The 17803-nt window shown below is 44.1% G+C and overlaps 1 protein-coding gene across 1 annotated transcript in view; it reads left to right on the top strand.

Moving 5' to 3' along the window:
- PRKDC (protein kinase, DNA-activated, catalytic subunit) overlaps window positions 1–17803 on the top strand; it is a 503687-nt gene that overhangs the window by 474455 nt on the left and 11429 nt on the right. Inside the window, exons 83-84 of the mRNA XM_073583775.1 lie at window positions 7909–8110; window positions 10783–10971. Of these exons, the coding sequence (XP_073439876.1) occupies window positions 7909–8110; window positions 10783–10971 (391 nt within the window). The remainder of the gene's footprint in view (window positions 1–7908; window positions 8111–10782; window positions 10972–17803) is intronic.

Here is a 17803-nt window from a genome sequence, read left to right as displayed (position 1 = left end):
AATAAACTACAATGTGTGGAAATGTTTAAATATTTGGGGATACAGGTTTCCCTACCGGTGACTGAGTACCTTAATACTAATCTAGTACCCCTAATGGCAATTCTAAGAACTAAGATGGACACTTGGAACACATTACACTTGTCAGTGGTGGGAAGGATTAATCTACTTAAAATGGTTTTAATGCCTAAGCTTTTATATATATTACACAACTCCCCAATCTGGATACCGCAGAAAAGGTTCTGAGTGGTGAATTCACTGTTTAGGGCCTTGGTATGGGGTAAGAAACAACCTAGAATAAGGCTAGAAACCTTGCAAAGACCAAAGGATGAGGGGGGACTGGCACTACCAAATCCAGAACTGTATTTTTTAGCTGCCCAAAGTCAACATCTCAGAGGGTGGTCTAATCAAGAGAAGGCAGGCGTCATCAGAGGAGTGCTGGAATACGTACTAAATATAAGCCCGTTGATACTTGGCCTAGAGAATGGGAAGATGGGTGTAATGGGAGATGGGTGTCCCAATCTGCGACTCTTACAAGACCTGTGGAACAGACTAAAGAGGGTGAGAGGGGTGACCGGGTTCACTAGATTCACAGTTATATGGGATAATAATAACCTCCCAGAGATTCGGAAACTTGGGAGACTGGAATGCTGGAAACGTAGGGGGCTGACATTAATGTCTCAAATTATGGGTAACGGGGAGCTGAGACCGTTTGTGCATTTACAGAGTGAGTTTTAGTTGCCAGATTCTGAATGGTACCACTACTGTCAGGTACGGCATGCCATTACGGCTCAAAAACTTTCCAGAAACCTGCAGATACAATCTGACATAGTGTTGGACTATATATGTGGTGGTGCTGGACTTACGAAAGGGGTAATTTCTAACACCTACAAAGATATATTGCATACACATTTAATGGGGTTCCCACTTAAAGCAAGATCCAAATGGGAGGGAGAGATTGGGGTGATGACTGACGAGGTATGGGACAGCGTCCTAGAATATGTCCCCAAACTCACTATGAGTGAACCAGCTAGGTTGTCCCATCTTTGTGATCCATCGTGTGTACCGTATCTCCCTTCTGATGTTTAAAATGGGGCTGAGGGACAACTCTGACTGTCCAAGATGTGGGGAGTCTGATGCCGGAATCCTTCATATGATGTGGACTTGTCCCAGGCTATCTGCGTTCTGGTTTAATGTCATTGACAGAATAGAAGGGGCTTACAGAAGTGTTATACCCAAAAACCCACTGGTCTGCATACTGGGATATGTGGAGGAAATTGAAATAGTTAATAGTGCAAAGCTTGCTATCGCCAGACTACTATATGTAGCAAGGAAGCTGATTGCGAGGAACTGGATCAGGAAAGAACCACCTTCTGGGAGAGAGTTTGTGAAACAGGTGTCTTGTATCATCCAGCTGGAGGAAAGGATATATGCTAAAAGAGGCAATTCTAAAACCTATGAGAGGTTGTGGAATCCCTGGTTACAATACGGTACAGTTAACTGATGGGAATGTGCTATATTTTACAATGCTGGTGTTGTAGATAGACCATTAATACCCGGACATAGGAACATTTCTGTTTTGTATGGTTTGATTGACAATATGGGTAAAGAGGATGACTAATGGTAAATTACGGTGTAAGAGGAATCTTATGGAGAAAAGAGTTATATATGCTGTCTACATGGGGGGGATGAGAGGGGGGGAATAGGGTTGTTCAATTTGTAAATCTATTGTTTGTGGAAGATTTACTGTATATTCTGTATTTTGAATTCTTATTAATAAAAATCTATTTAATAAAAAAATAAATAAAAAAGGAATGAAAAAATAACTTTTAACCATGCCAAAGGAGTTGAAAAGAAGTCTTGAGTGAGGAAAAGAAGGGCTCAATTCTGGCTTTACGAGCAGAGGGATACAGTGAGCATCATGTGTTACCTCCATCCTTAATTTCAAAGACGGCAGTTCATTACAACAAGGTCAAGCAGCAGACATTGGGGACAACAAAGCTACAGACCGGCAGAGGGCGAAAACGACTCTCCACTGATCAGGATGACGGTCATCTTATTCGAATGTCACTCAGCAACCACAGGATGACATCAAGTGACCTACAAAAGGAATGGCAAATGGCAGCTGGGGTGAAGTGCATGGCAAGAGCAGTTCGTAACAGGCTCCTAGAGACAGGGCTCAAGTCATGTAAATGTAAAGGTAGGAAAAAGCCTTTCATCAATGAGAAGCAAAGGAGAGCCAGGCTGAAGTTTGCCAAACACCATAAGGATTGGACCATAGAGGACTGGAGTAAGTTAATCTTCATTGATGAGTCTAATTTTCAGCTTTGCCCAACACCTGAATGTCTATTGGTTAGACAGAGACCTGGAGAGGCATACAAGCCACAGTGTCTTGCACCCACTGTGAAATTTGGTGGAGGATTGGTGACGATCTGGGGATGCTTCAGCAAGGCTGGAATTGGGCAGATTAATCTTTGCGAAGGACGTATGAATCAAGCCGCATACAAGGTTATCCTGGAAAAAACGATTCCATCTGCTCAGGCAATGTTCCCCAACTCTGAGGACTGGTTTTCCCAGCAGGACAATGCGCGATGCCACACATCTAGGTCAATCAATGTGAAGATGAAGGACCACCACATCAAATCCCAGTCATGTCCAGCCCAATCTACAGACCTGAACCCCATTGAAAACCTCTGGAATATGATCAAGTGGAAGATGGATAGTCACAAGCCATCAAACAAATAAAAACTGCTTAAATTTTTGTACCAGGAGTGGCATAAGGTCACCCAAAAGCAGTGTTAAAGACTGATGGAAAGCATGCCAAGACGCATGAAAGCTGTGATTAAAAATCATGGTTATTCCACAAAATATTGATTTCTGAACTCTTCCTGAGTTAAAACATTAGTATTGTTGTTTCTAAATGATTATGAACTTGTTTTCTTAGCATTATTTGAGGTCTGCAAGCACTGCATTTTTTTTTATTTTTACCATTTCTCATTTTCTGAAAATAAATACAAAATTTAGTGCTTGGAAATTCGAAGACATGTTGTCAGTAGTATATAGAATAAAAGAGCAATTTACACTTTACTCAAAAATATACCTATAAAGAGAATAATCAGACAAACTGAACATTTAGAAGTGGTCTCTTAATTTTTGCCAGAGCTGTATATTGATAGATCTGGCGATTCTGAATGTGGCGATGCCAAATATGTGTAAATTTGATTTTTTTTTTTCTTTTTTTTTTTGTTCTTTTTTGATTGGGGGGTGATTTGAACTTGTGTGTTTTTTTATTTTTTTAAATATTTTTAAAAACATTTTTTTTTTACTTGCTTCAATAGTCTACGTGGGAGACTTGAAGCTTCAGCTGTCCGATCGCCTCTGCTTCATAGATGTAGCAGATATGCTTACTTGCTATGAATGCCAACCACCAGGCAGCGCTCATAGCGATCCAGCAATAACAACCACAGAGGTCTTCTGCTGACCTTGGGTGGTCATGCCAACCCATCGGCGACCCGTGGTCATGTGACACGGGCGCCGATGGAAGCTTCCTGCGCGTGCATGTTAAATGCTGCTGTCAGAGTTTGACAGCGGCATTTAACATGTTAATAAATGCAGGTGAACCGCGATTCCACTTGCGGCTTTTCTGGGCACATGCCAGCTGTACAGATCAGCTGTCGTGCCAGAAAAGGTGCAGGCTCATCGCCAGAGCCCGCACCAAATAGGAGGAGACGTTAAGGGATTAAATGTATTTATTTATTTAGTGTGCTAAGTTGGCATTGTGTTTAGTGGTAGAACTTAAGGCCCCTTTACATTTATTGATGCACCAGCGATCCCGACCACGATATGACCCGGTCAGGATCGCTGGTGCATCGGTAAATGGTCGCTAGTGAGCTGCCAAACAGGCAGATCTCACTAGCGATGCAGCAGCGGTCGCTCTTACCTTTCAGATGCGGCGAGGGTGTTCGTCTTCCGCCCGCGTCCATGGCTCGCTCGTCGGCGCCAGCAGGAAGCCGACGACAAGAAATGGACCAGGCCGATCTCACGCGATCAGCGATAGCCAGCGGGGGAGCCGGTTTGAGGTAAGTATCACATGTAGCGATATCGCTAGCAATATCGCTGCTGCGCCACAAAATCGGTGACGCTTTAGCGATATTGCTAGCGATATCGCTATGTGTAAAGCCCTTTTAGTCTTGATCAGATGTTCATGGTCATTTGCCCCTTTAGTCTTGATCAGATGTTCATGGTCATTTGTCCAATAGGAACATCTATGAAACTGCTATAAATCCGACTCCAATAAACATACAATTCTGCCAAGTTTTGTGACAGCTGTGTTGAAGTGACTAATATGCGTAATATACAGCATCAAGTGGTATAAAGATTATGAATATCGTCATTTCAGCTCTTTCTACAGTATTTCCATCCCTACTACAATCAGTCTAGTAAACGTTCAATGTTTTTTTTTTCTTTGGCTGCATATTGGTTGGTGTTTGGAGTTCTATTAAATGATCACTGGGGACTCAAAAGCCAAACAGTACAGAGCTCAGGAGACTGGAGCACACAATTCCTGTTGAATGTGTGCACTATTCAGGGGTCTATTTAGCGACAGGTGTGGGTCTCAAGACCTTTATTCCCTATTGACAAAACCATAGAAAAAAACCCAAAATGAGCATATACCCTGTAGTAAGTAAATAGTAATAGCATATGTAAATAACAGGGTACATATGGTAGTAAAAACTATTTTAATTAAAATAAATAAAAGCCATCCCGCCACAACAAGGTGCACCCAATCAGGACAGTCTCATCCTATCTCCAGTTTTAACACTCAGCTGACCTCTATGTAGAGAAGGGCAAAGCAGTATATAGGCCCAACTCTTCAGACACCTACCTACCCTAAGCAAACTATAAAGATGAAATGGCTATCTCAAAAAAGAGGAGCCACACCGTTGTACAAAGTACAAGAAACTACAGCCAAACCAAAAAGTGAGCCAGAGCATAAGTTGGTATACATGAAATGTGTAGGAGCACGTTCACACTGTGGTCATTTCACAGATGAAACGCAAGATAAAAACAAAATGAGCATATACCCTATAGTAAGGAAATGGAAATAACACAGGATACTTAGTTAACTCTACTTTTTATCAAAATAAGTTTAAAAGCCATCCCACCACGACAAGGTGTACCCAATCAGGGTGGTCCTATCCTATCTCTCGTATATAAAAAAACATCACCTTGTCTCAGTGTTACTACTTTGCTAAGTTTTGTGACAGCTATCCTGAAATAATGAACATGCGTAATACATAGTAACAAATTAAATAAAGTTTATGAAGCATTCATTTCAGTCCTTTCTACAGTATTTCCGTCCCAATTAGAATCCGTCTGAAAATGTAAAAAGTAAACTTTGTGTTTTCATTTTTGGCTGGCGTTTTAACCCCTTAGTGGCAGAGCCAATTTGGAACTTAATGACCAACCCAATTTGTACAATTCGGACCACTGTCACTTTGAGTCTATAGCTCTGGAACACTTCAACGGATCCCGCTGATTATGAGATTGTTTGTTTTTTAATTACATATTGTAATTCATGTTAGTGGTAAAATTTATTCGCTATTACTTGCCTTTATTTATGAAAAAAAATGGAAATTGCGCAAAAAATTTGAAAATTTTGCAATTTTCAAACTTTTAATTTTTGTGCCCTTTAACCAGAGTCATATCACACAAAATAGTTGTTAAATAACATGTTCCACATGTCAACTTTACATCAGCACAATTTTGTAAACATAATTTGTTGTTAGGATGTTATAAGGGTTAAAAGTTGACCAGCGATTTTCTCATTTTTCCAACAAAATTTACAAAACCATTTTTTTTTTAGGGACCACTTCACATTTTTGGGGGTCAATATAACAGAAATACCCAAAAGTGACACCATTCTAAAAACTGCCCCTCTCAAGGTGCGCAAAACCACATTCAAGAAGTTTATTAACGCTTCAGGTTCTTCACAAGAACTAAAGCAATGTGGAAGGAAAAAATGAACATTTTACTTTACTTTGGAACCAAACTTTATTTTCACAAGGGTATCAAGAGAAAATAAACCCCAAAATTTGTTGTGCAATTTCTCCTGAGTACGCCAATACCCCGTATGTGGGGGATAGCCACTGTTTGGACGCATGGCAGGGCTCAGAAGGGAGGGAGCACCGTTTGACTTTTTGAACGCAAAATTGGCTGGAATCAATGGTGGGTGCTATGTCACATTTAGCGATCCCCTGATGTACCTAAATAGTGGACCCCCCAATTCTAACCATAATCCCAACCCTAACCACTACCCCAACCCTAATCCTAACCCTAGCTATAACCCCAACCATAACCCTAATTCTGGCCCAACCCTAACCCTAGCTATAACCCCAACTATAACCCTAAACCTAGCTATAACCCCAGTGCTAACAATAACCCTAACCCTAATGGAAAAATGGAAATACATTTTTTTAAATTTTATTATTTTTACCTAAGGGGGCGATAAAGGGGGGTTTGTCTTACTATTTTTTTATTTTGATCACTGTGATAATGAAAAAAACCGACCCGAAATCATGTTCTCCGGGGTCTCAGCTACCCCCGGTAGCCAAGACCACGGAGAATTTCCGATGCTAGGGGCGCTATACACTTATTTATCAGCGCCATTAAAAAGTGGCGCTGAGAAGTAAGTACCCTTAACTGCCGCCGTTAAAAGGCATATTGGCAGTTAAGGGGTTAAAGCTGCATTCCCATGCATACTTTTGATGCATAAAAAATGCAGCGTTTCACAGTTCTAGCAAAGTGGATGGGCGTTATAGAAATCTCATGCCCACCTTGCAACTGACCTGTGGTGCGTCTTTTAAATCCGCAGCATGTCAATTTCCTTTTGCGAGTACGCTGAGTTTTCTGTGCTGATTTTACTCATAGACTTGCATTAGATGAGGAAAATACGCAGGTAAAAAAAAAATGCACATTTGTTTTTATGCTTTTCTGTTTTGGAAATGCAAAAAACACATGCAATCCTTATCTAAGTATACCAAAGCCACATGCCAGGAAGTATCAGAAACAAAGGAGCTTTGTTTAAAATAAAGCATGACACACCAAAAACACAAAAAATGCATGTTAATAAAATGAACGTATCCCAATTTAAATAATGGGTGCTGAAATTCTGCAACATCAAAAAACTCACCAAAAAGTCATCGGGGTAACAGCCTCATTGTCTGCAGATTGGCGTGGGTTTGAGTCCAGAGACCCCCATCGATTGCTCAATAGATCTCTGAACAGTGCGCAACTCCTGTCTGAGGTGTGCACGATTCAGGGGTCTCTTTAGCGATTGTTGGGGGTCTCGAGGCTCCACTGATCGGCAGGCAACAAAAATGCCAGCCAAAGAAAAAACAATATAGTGAAAGTCTAGTTACTCCTCAGGAAAAATATAAAGCAGTGAATGTAATAAAATAAAATCATATCTTCTTACATCCTACAGCACTTTATCACTGATGTTTCTGTGGTCACACAAAAATATCCTAGAGAACACTTTCTATATGTCTGTACAATATAAAAAAAAGCTATTTAATGAGGTATGACTGAGCTGTACTGCACTTGATTCGGTGGGATTGGTCAAGGTAGTTGAGGTGTACACAAGTTTTGGTGGGAAAAGAGAAAAGATACTAGTTTTGTTGGATGTGCAGATTCCCCACCACATATTGCTGTATTTTCTGTATTACTCTGGAACATTCTACATACCGGTAGTTCAATAGTTTAATTTGGCAGGACGACTGAGAATTCTTGAGAATACTAGAGGACGACGTATCCAAGAGTTTGGGATTGCTTGGTATCTTTTGTCATGGGGTTTTCTGCCTCACTAATGACTATAATGTGTAAATAATGAATCTCTCACATACATTGCAGGAGGGCCTTTATTAAGATGAGTGCAACACCTGAAGCATTTTTGGCTCTGCGCTCCCATTTTGTCCGGTCTCACGCTTTGCTGTGTATAAGCCATTGGATCCTTGGCATTGGAGATCGCCACCTGAGCAATTTCATGGTCAATATGGAGACTGGAGGAATGATTGGCATTGATTTTGGTCACGCCTTTGGCACAGCAACTCAGGTAACTCCAGTACAGTGATTACATATGTTTATTGTGGGGTATTTCATGTGAATTTGAGCTAAATCCAATGAGGAGGTAATTGTTCTGAAGGTAAATCCAGATGTATTAGAGCAGTTTGTAATTTTAAGGCAAAGTTTAGTGATAACACCGGACCCCCGAGCTCTCCTCGCATCTTTTATCAAAGTTTCCTGTGAAACAACTGTTCTATATAACATTTCTAATATGTTTTGTGCTGTTTTTCCTCTTATGCTTCCTCATCATGTATGAATACAAAGTGTTACCATTCCTGTTATCAAGTGTCCCTACATCTCCTGTAGGGTATAATACCATTTAAAAAAAAAATTGTTTGAGTAACTGAGAAATAGCACAAAGCAGAGACCTAAGGAAAGATGCTCCAGAATGATTGTTAATTCCAGAATACAAACATTAGCTAAGCGTAGATGTCCCGATAACTGACATGTTTCTTTAACCCCTTAATGACCACCGATACGCCTTTTAACGGCGGCAGTTAAAGGTACTTATTCCTCAGCGGCATTTTTTAATGGCGCTGAGAAATAAGTGTGTAGCGCCCTCAGCGTCAGAAAATCTTCGGGGTCTCAGCTACTGGGGGTAGCCGAGACCCCAGAGAATAAGATTCGGGTCGGTTTTTACAGTCTCCAGTCTTGTGATCACCGTTATTCACCGAATAACGGTGGTCACAAAAAAGAGTCCGCTTTCCCATTGATTTCACTGTCCTCTGATATGATCTAGCAATACCAGTGGAGCGAGAAATTGGGACCCCAGAGTCTCCCCGATACCTCCGCTGTCCCTGGGACCCTCCACCTCTGTCCCCCGGCCCTGCATCTCATCCCAGAAGAAAATGGCAGTCGCATGCGCAGTGTGCCCGCTGAGATCTGCTGGCCGGCAACAATAGGAGATTTTTCCTATTGGTTCATTTTGATCACTGGTCAGTGCCAGAAAATACTTTGAGCAGTTTCCACTCTCCCATCCCACAGAAGAAAGCAGTGGCAGCCCCATGTCTCCTGTGATGTATATACGGCAGTCCAATGTCTCTTGTGATGTCTTTGCCGCAGTCCTGGCGTCTCCTGTGATGTATAAACCACAGCCTGATGTTTCCTGTGAGGTGTATACCACAGCCCTGTGTTTCCTGTGATGTATACATCGCAGCCCTGTATCTCCTATGATGTCTATATACCACAGCCCTGAGTCTCTTGTAATATGTATATACCGCAGACCTGCTCCACCTGTGATGTATGTACTGCAGCCCCGTGTCTCCTGTGATGTGTATATTCCGCAGCCCTGTGTATCATGTTATGTGTGTATACCACTCCCCTGGTTTCTCCCATGAAGAGTATATACCGCAGCCCCATGTCTCCCATGATGTGCATAAAGCACAGCCCTGTGTCTCCTGTGATGTATATACCGAGGCCCTCGCATCTCCTGTCATGTATATATTGCAGCCACATGTCTCCTGTGATTTACATACCACAGCCCCGTGTCTCCCGTGATGAGTATTTACTGCAGCCTCGTGTCTCCCGTGATATATGTACAGCAGCCCCATGTCTCCTTTCATGTATATATTTTAGCACCTACGTGATGTGTATACAACAGTCTCAGTGACTCCTGTGATGTTTATAGTCAAGCCCCAATTTTTTTATATTAGATGTGTATAGACAGCAGTCTTGGTGTCTCCTATGTGATGTATACTGCAGATCTCACTGCTTGAGTTCAATAAATGTATCATGAGCAGTGATGAATTTCCCCATGCGAGGAGACCTGCATTCATTTAATATACTTCTGTGTTTGAGACATCTTTACTGCGAGTTCTTTACAAAACTTATCATCACAAAGAGTCGCCTGCACTCCAAATTGATACATGTTAGGCCAAATATAGCAGGGTAATTTTCAAGTTGATAATTTTGATCGGTCCCCAAAGGATGGTCTAAATATCCAAATGGCCCTTAGCAGAAAAAAAGGTTCACAACCCCTGATCTAAGTCAACAAAAGAATTGCTTCACCAGAAAATCAACATTTTTGAATTTCCCAGCCAGAGCCGAGACCTGCATCCAGTTGAAAATATGTAAGTTGTCCTAAAGATTTCAGTTAGTTTTCCAATTTAATTGTACAGATTATTGGTGACGTTAAAGGGGGTAAAATTTCTGAAATCATACATGATTTTCCATGTCAAAAACCTGGCATTTTAAAAAGGATGTGTAGTCTTTTAATATGTGCTTATTTTTATTATTTATATTCACAAATTGAGAAAGGCAAAAAATCCCCTAGTAAAGACCTAAATAAAATGTAACTTTTAATTCTTATACCTAAGTAACATGGGGATCAAATTTATTAAAAAACATAGTACTGGACAAGAAAAAATATTCAGTGGACATATCTTATTATTGGATATAAAGTGCTTGTACTTTCATTTAAATAATTCAGTTTTTAACAATATTCTATGTACTAGGACTAACAAAGATCTTTTTATACTCTAATATTAATTGTAACTGGCAATCAACTAGTTCAAAGTTATTAAATCTATTATTAAACATAACTTATTTGTATAATTACTAAAGCTAGTTTATTATCTGTCCTGTTACTTAGATCTTCCACAGAGTTTAGCATTTGTTGGTTGTGAAATATTAATTTCTCTAATTCTTTCTCCTTTCCTTAAGTTTTTACCTGTGCCTGAGCTGATGCCTTTCCGTCTGACACGTCAGATAATAAACCTGATGTTGCCCCTGAAAGAAACTGGCTTATTTGACTCTGTGATGGTACATGCTTTACGGGCCTATCGAGCAAACCCTGACCTGCTCATTAGTACAATGGATGTGTTTGTAAAGGAGCCGTCACTGGACTGGAAGGTAATGATAGATGTCCATTTTATTGCTGCCAGTGTGACTTTTATTAAAATCAAATTAAATTTAATCTATCACCTAGAATTAATTATTTGAGAGAGATTTAATTTTATTTCCTCTGCAAAATAATATCACGTTTCGTATATGGATGCCTACATAGTGATGCATTAAGGAAAAAATATTGACAATCTAAACCCAAGAAGAGGTGCAAAACTGGCTAAATAAGATTAGAATAGAGAAATCTCCGGGTCCGGATGGCATACACCCACGAGTACTAAGAGAACTAAGTAATGTAATTGACAAGCCATTATTTCTTATATTTAGGGACTCTATAGCGAAGGGGTCTGTTCCACAGGACTGACACATAGCAAATGTGGTACCAATATTCAAAAAGGGCACTAAAAGTGAACCTGGAAATTATGGGCCAGTAAGTCTAACCTCTATTGTTGGTAAAATATGTGAAGGGTTTCTGAAGGATGTTATTCTGGATTATCTCAATGAGAATAACTGTTTAACTCCACATCAGCATGGGTTTATGAGGAATCGCTCCTGTCAAACCAATCTAATCAGTTTTTATGAAGAGGTAACCTATAGACTGGACCAAGGTGAGTCATTGGACATGGTAGATCTTGATTTTCCCAAAGCGTTTGATACCGTGCCACACAAGAGGTTGGTACACAAAATGAGAATGCTGGGTCTGGGGAAAATGCGTGTAAATGGGTAAGTAACTGGCTTAGTGATAGAAAGCAGAGGGTGGTTATAAATGGTATATTCTCTAACTGGGTCGCTGTGACCAGTGGGGTACCGCAGGGGTCAGTGTTGGGACCTACTCTATTCAACATATTTATTAAAGTTCTGGTAGAAGATTTACACAGTAAAATATCGATATTTTCAGATGATACAAGACTATGTAAAGCAGTCAATACAAGAGAAGATAGTATTCTGCTACAGATGGATCTGGAAAAGTTGGAAACGTAGGCCGAAAGGTGGCAGATGCGGTTTAACAATGATAAATGTAAGGTTATACACATGGGAAGAAGGAATCACTATCTCCATTACACACTGAACGGAAAACCACTGGGTAAATCTGACATGGAGAAGAACTTGGGGATCCTAGTTAATAATAAACTTACCTGGAGCAGCCAGTGCCAGGCAGCGGCTGCCAAACAGGATCATGGGGTGCATTAAAAGAGGTCTGGATACACATGATGAGAGTATTATACTGCCTCTGTTCATATCCCTGGTTAGACCGCACATGGAGTACTGTGTACAGTTTTGGACACCTGTGCTCAGGAAGGATATAATGGAACTAGAGCGAGTACAAATGAGGGCAACAAAATTAATAAAGGGAATGGGGGAACTACAATACCCAGAGAGATTAGCAAAATTAGGATTATTTAGTCTAGAAAAAAGACGACTGAGGGGGCGATCTAATAACCATGTATAAATATATAAGGGGACGATACAAATATCTCTCCAATCTGTTTATACCAAGGAAGGTGACGATCACAAGGGGACATTCTCTTCGTCTGGAGAGGTTTTTCCACCAACATAGAAGAGGATTCTTTAGGATATGTGCACGTTGCGGATTCTGCTGCGGATACGCAGCAGATTTGGCCTTGCGGATACGCAGATTTGGCCTTGCAGATCCGCAGGCATTGTACAGTGCAATGCAAAGCAATGGGATTTCAAAACCGCAGTGCGCATGCTGTGGATTTTTCCACGCGGATTTGCTGTGGTTTTAAATCCGCAGCATGTCAATTCTTTCTGCGGACTCCGCAGCGGTTTGACACCTGTTCCATTGTCCTGGTGTCAAACCGCAGGGGAAAACCGCTGGCAAATCCGCAGGTCACTACCTGCGGTTTTACCTGCACATCCACGCGGAAAAAAACGCAGCTCAATCCGCACTGTGTGCACTCACCCTTACTGTTAGGGCAGTGAGAATCTGGAATTCCTTGCCTGAGGAGGTGGTCATGGCAAACTCAGTCGAGGGGTTCTAGCGAGGCCTGGATGTCTTCCTGGAGGGTAACAATATTGTATCTTACAGTTATGTTCTTTAGAACAGTGGTCCCCAACCTTTTTTGCACCAGGGACCGGTTTCAAGCAAGACCATTCTTCCATGGCCCGGCAGGGCGGGGATGGAGGTGTGGCAGGGGCGGGGCTTTGGTCATAAGGGGCGGGGCTATGGACGCGGTTGTAGTGTAGCAGTGCATACTTATAATTAAATAACATTTATAATGTGACTCAACTCACCATAGGTTTTGAATAAGTGCTCCATCACCCCCTTCTCCCCATCATTGCCTTCACCCCATCACTCCCCTCTCCCCATCATTGCCTTCACCCCATCACTGCCTTCACCCCATCACTGCCATCTCTCCATCATTGCCTTCACCCCATCACTCCCTTCTCCCCATCACTGCTGTCTCCCCATCATTGCCATCTCTCCATCATTGCCTTCACCCCATCACTGCTGTCTCCCCATCACTGCTGTCTCCCCATCATTGCCTTCACCCCATCGCTCCCCTCTCCCCATCATTGCCTTCACCCCATCACTGCCATCTCTTCATCATTGCCTTCACCCCATCACTCCCTTCACCCCATCACTCCCTTCTCCCCATCATTGCCTTCACCCCATCACTCCCCTCTCCCCATCATTGCCTTCACCCCATCACTCCCCTCTCCCCATCATTGCCTTCACCCCATCACTGCCATCTCTTCATCATTGCCTTCACCCCATCACTCCCTTCACCCCATCACTCCCTTCTCCCCATCATTGCCTTCACCCCATCACTCCCCTCTCCCCATCACTGCCGTCTCTCCATCACTCCCCTCATGGCCTTCTCCTCATGTCCCCATCTCCTCCAGGGCCAGGCTACACACACACACACACACACACACACACATATACACACACACACAGACATACATGTACACACACACATTATACATACACACACACACCACCTCTCTCCTCTCACCTGCCCGCCGCCCGCGCTTCCTCGCTCTGACACAGCAGCGGCCGCGCTCTCCTCTCTGTGTCAGTCAGAGACAGGAAGCGCGGGCGGCGGGCAGGAAGCTGGACGCAGTGGACGGGTCCTTGCAGCTCCGCTCCTGCTATTCCCTCTTGCAGGCAGCGGAGCTGCTTGGATCGCTCCCTGGCCATTCTTCCATGGCCCGGCAGGGCGGGGGTGGAGGTGTGGCAGGGGCGGGGCTTTGGTCATAAGGGGCGGGGCTATGGACGCGGTTGTAGTGTAGCAGTGCATACTTATAATTAAATAACATTTATAATGTGACTCAACTCACCATAGGTTTTGAATAAGTGCTCCATCACCCCCTTCTCCCCATCATTGCCTTCACCCCATCACTCCCCTCTCCCCATCATTGCCTTCACCCCATCACTGCCTTCACCCCATCACTGCCATCTCTCCATCATTGCCTTCACCCCATCACTCCCTTCTCCCCATCACTGCTGTCTCCCCATCATTGCCATCTCTCCATCATTGCCTTCACCCCATCACTGCTGTCTCCCCATCATTGCCTTCACCCCATCACTGCTGTCTCCCCATCATTGCCTTCACCCCATCGCTCCCCTCTCCCCATCATTGCCTTCACCCCATCACTGCCATCTCTTCATCATTGCCTTCACCCCATCACTCCCTTCACCCCATCACTCCCTTCTCCCCATCATTGCCTTCACCCCATCACTCCCCTCTCCCCATCATTGCCTTCACCCCATCACTCCCCTCTCCCCATCATTGCCTTCACCCCATCACTGCCATCTCTTCATCATTGCCTTCACCCCATCACTCCCTTCACCCCATCACTCCCTTCTCCCCATCATTGCCTTCACCCCATCACTCCCCTCTCACCATCACTGCCGTCTCTCCATCACTCCCCTCATGGCCTTCTCCTCATGTCCCCATCTCCTCCAGGGCCAGGCTACACACACACACACACACACCCACAGACATACATGTACACACACACATTATACATACACACACACACCACCTCTCTCCTCTCACCTGCCCGCCGCCCGCGCTTCCTCGCTCTGACACAGCAGCGGCCGCGCTTTCCTCTCTGTGTCAGTCAGAGACAGGAAGCGCGGGCGGCGGGCAGGAAGCTGGACGCAGTGGACGGGTCCTTGCAGCTCCGCTCCTGCTATTCCCTCTTGCAGGCAGCGGAGCTGCTTGGATCGCTCCCTGGCCGCCGCTAAGAACTGCTGCGCGCCGCCCCAGCCCCCGCTACGCCACTGACCACCCCTGGCTCCCCTTGTGTCCGCGGACCGGCAAGGGCACTGCAGCGGCCCGGTGCTGGGCCGCGGACCGGCGGTTGGGGACCCCTGCTTTAGAAGGACGTAAATCTTGGGATTTATTCTGACGGAATATAGGCTATTCCCTACAGGAACTGGGCTGGATGGTGAATACTCAAAATTCAAAGCTACAACCCCTAAGGGTGCAGGCCTTTTTGGGTTTTATCCTGGACGGCTACAGGCTGGTTTTTTGCCCAAGGAGAAAGTAGAGAAGGTGGTAAACCTAACCTCATCAGCCATAGAGCGGCCACAAATGACCCTAAGAAATGCAATGTTTCTGTTGGGAACCCTAACATTTTGTATCCCAGTAGTCAAATGGGCCCAATTCCATACCAGACAGCTGCAGTGGGAGATACTATCGGCACAGAGATCGATAAAAGGGTGTTTAGATGGGAAGGTGGACAGACAGGGCAAATTTGACATCAGGGGTTCCTTGTGAAAGAACGGTAAGCGACGTGATGTTAACAGACGTGAGTATCAGGGTGGGGGGCACACCTGAGAAGTCACGCAATCCAGGGGTCTTGGGGGGCCTCAGGAGCTGGAGTTGTCATCGAATCTAAAAGAACTCTGGGCGGTAGGGAGGGCTGTAGAAAATTCTTTTCCTCTCCAGGGTCACGACGTCCGTGTTATGTCAGACAACCGGGCCACGGTGGCATACATCAGTCGTCGGTTGGGAACAAGGTCCTACTTCCTAATGGAAGCAGCCAACAACATTTTTCGGATGGCAGAACAACATCTCTTATCCCTTATGGCACTACATATAAAGGGGGCAGAGAACATCGAGGCAGACTAGATTTGTTTGCCAACAAAAGCAACAGGAAGGTAAAGAGATTCTGTTCTCTAAACCCAAGGGAAATGCCGTTCACTGTAGACTCCCTACAGATTCCTTTGAACTTCAAAATTGCTTACACATTCCATCCAGTAGCCTTGATTCCAACAGTGGTGAGGACAATCAGAAGGGATCAAGCAAGAGTGATTATGATTTCCCCATTCTAGCCAAAAAGCCCTTGGTTTTCCCTATTACGGATAATGTCTCTGTTAGATCCATGGATACTGCCTGAGATTCCAGACCTTCTCAGTCAGGGGCCAATATTCCATGCCCAGGTGAAGGGGTTCCATCTAGCGGTGTGGAATTTGAGACAACACAACTGAGTAGTAGGAGGTTTCCACCAGGGCTAGTTTCCACCTTGCTAAGGAGTAGGAAACCCATAACTACAAGGATCTACGGCAGAACATGGAGTAAATTCCCAGAGTTTTTAGGGAAGTTAGGCCAAAATCCTCCGATCAGTACCATCTTAGAGTTTCTGCAGTTGGGTTTGGAACTGGGGTTAGCCACTAGTACCCTTAAAGTTCAGGTGTCTGCCTTGGGTGCATTGTACAACTGTAACCTTATGGCTAATATATGGGTGGCAAGATTTATAAAGTCCTGTCATAGGTCCAGACCAATCCCGAAGGTTTACCCGTGGGATCTAAACTTAGTGTTGGAGTCTCTCACAAAGGAACCATTTGAACTCATACGTGAGTTGTCAGTAAAATATATTACCCTAAAAACAATCATATTAGTGGCTCTAACCTTTCTATAAATCCTCCATATATGCAAATATATGAGCATATCCAGCATATCTTCCCAAGGTAGCATCAAAGTTTCATCGGAGTCAGGAGATTGTCCTCCCCTCCTTCTGTGATAACCCTAAAAATTCAGAGGAGAGAAAGTCTCACAATCTGGATGTTAGGGTACCGTTACACTTAAAGATGCACCAGCGATCCCGACGATACGACCTTGTCAGGATCGCTGGTGCGTCGCTACATGACTGCAGGTGAGCTGTCAAACAGGCAGCTACACCAGCGAGGACGCTGGTATCTAAGGTAAATATCGGGTTACTAAGCGGCGCGCGTCACTTAGTTACCCGATGTGTACCTTAGATACCAGCTCCCAGCGCCTGCTTAGAGTGCTGAGAGCCTCGCTGATCATTGGCTCCTGCTGCCACACGCAGCGATGCTCGCTGGCCAGCGGGAGAGCAACGATCTAAAAATGGCCCAGGACAATCCTGTACGATCAGCGATACCCGGCAGGGGGGCTGGTCGCTGATGTGTGTCACACACAGCGAGATCGCTGTGGCGTCACAAAATCAACGATCTCCCTAGCGATCTTGCTGTGTGTGACGGGGCCTTTAGGAGGGCACTGCTAGAGTATATGTCTATGACTAGCCAGTGGAGGAGGTCCCAATCCCTATTCATAGCCTTTCAGGGTAGCAGGAAGTGTTATGGGGTGTCAAAAAGGGTACCATTGCCAGGTGGATTAGGGAGGCCTTACTTTCTCGGCTAGTGGTGCTCCGATTCCTGATGGTATCAAGGCTTACTCCACCAGAGCCGTGGTGACCTCCTGGGCATAAAAAGAAGAGGCTTTGATTGACCAAATCTGTACGGCCGCTACCTGGTCCTCACCATCCACTTTCTTTAGGCACTATAGGTTGGACCTATCCTCCTCTGCTGACTTGACCTAGAAGGGTGCTGCAAGCGGTGGTC

This window comes from Dendrobates tinctorius, unplaced genomic scaffold (genome assembly GCF_039654945.1).
Source record: "Dendrobates tinctorius isolate UK_male_01 unplaced genomic scaffold, ASM3965494v1 ptg000081l, whole genome shotgun sequence".
Lineage (NCBI taxonomy): Eukaryota > Metazoa > Chordata > Amphibia > Anura > Dendrobatidae > Dendrobates > Dendrobates tinctorius.
This window is presented reverse-complemented; position numbering and strand designations above follow the sequence as displayed.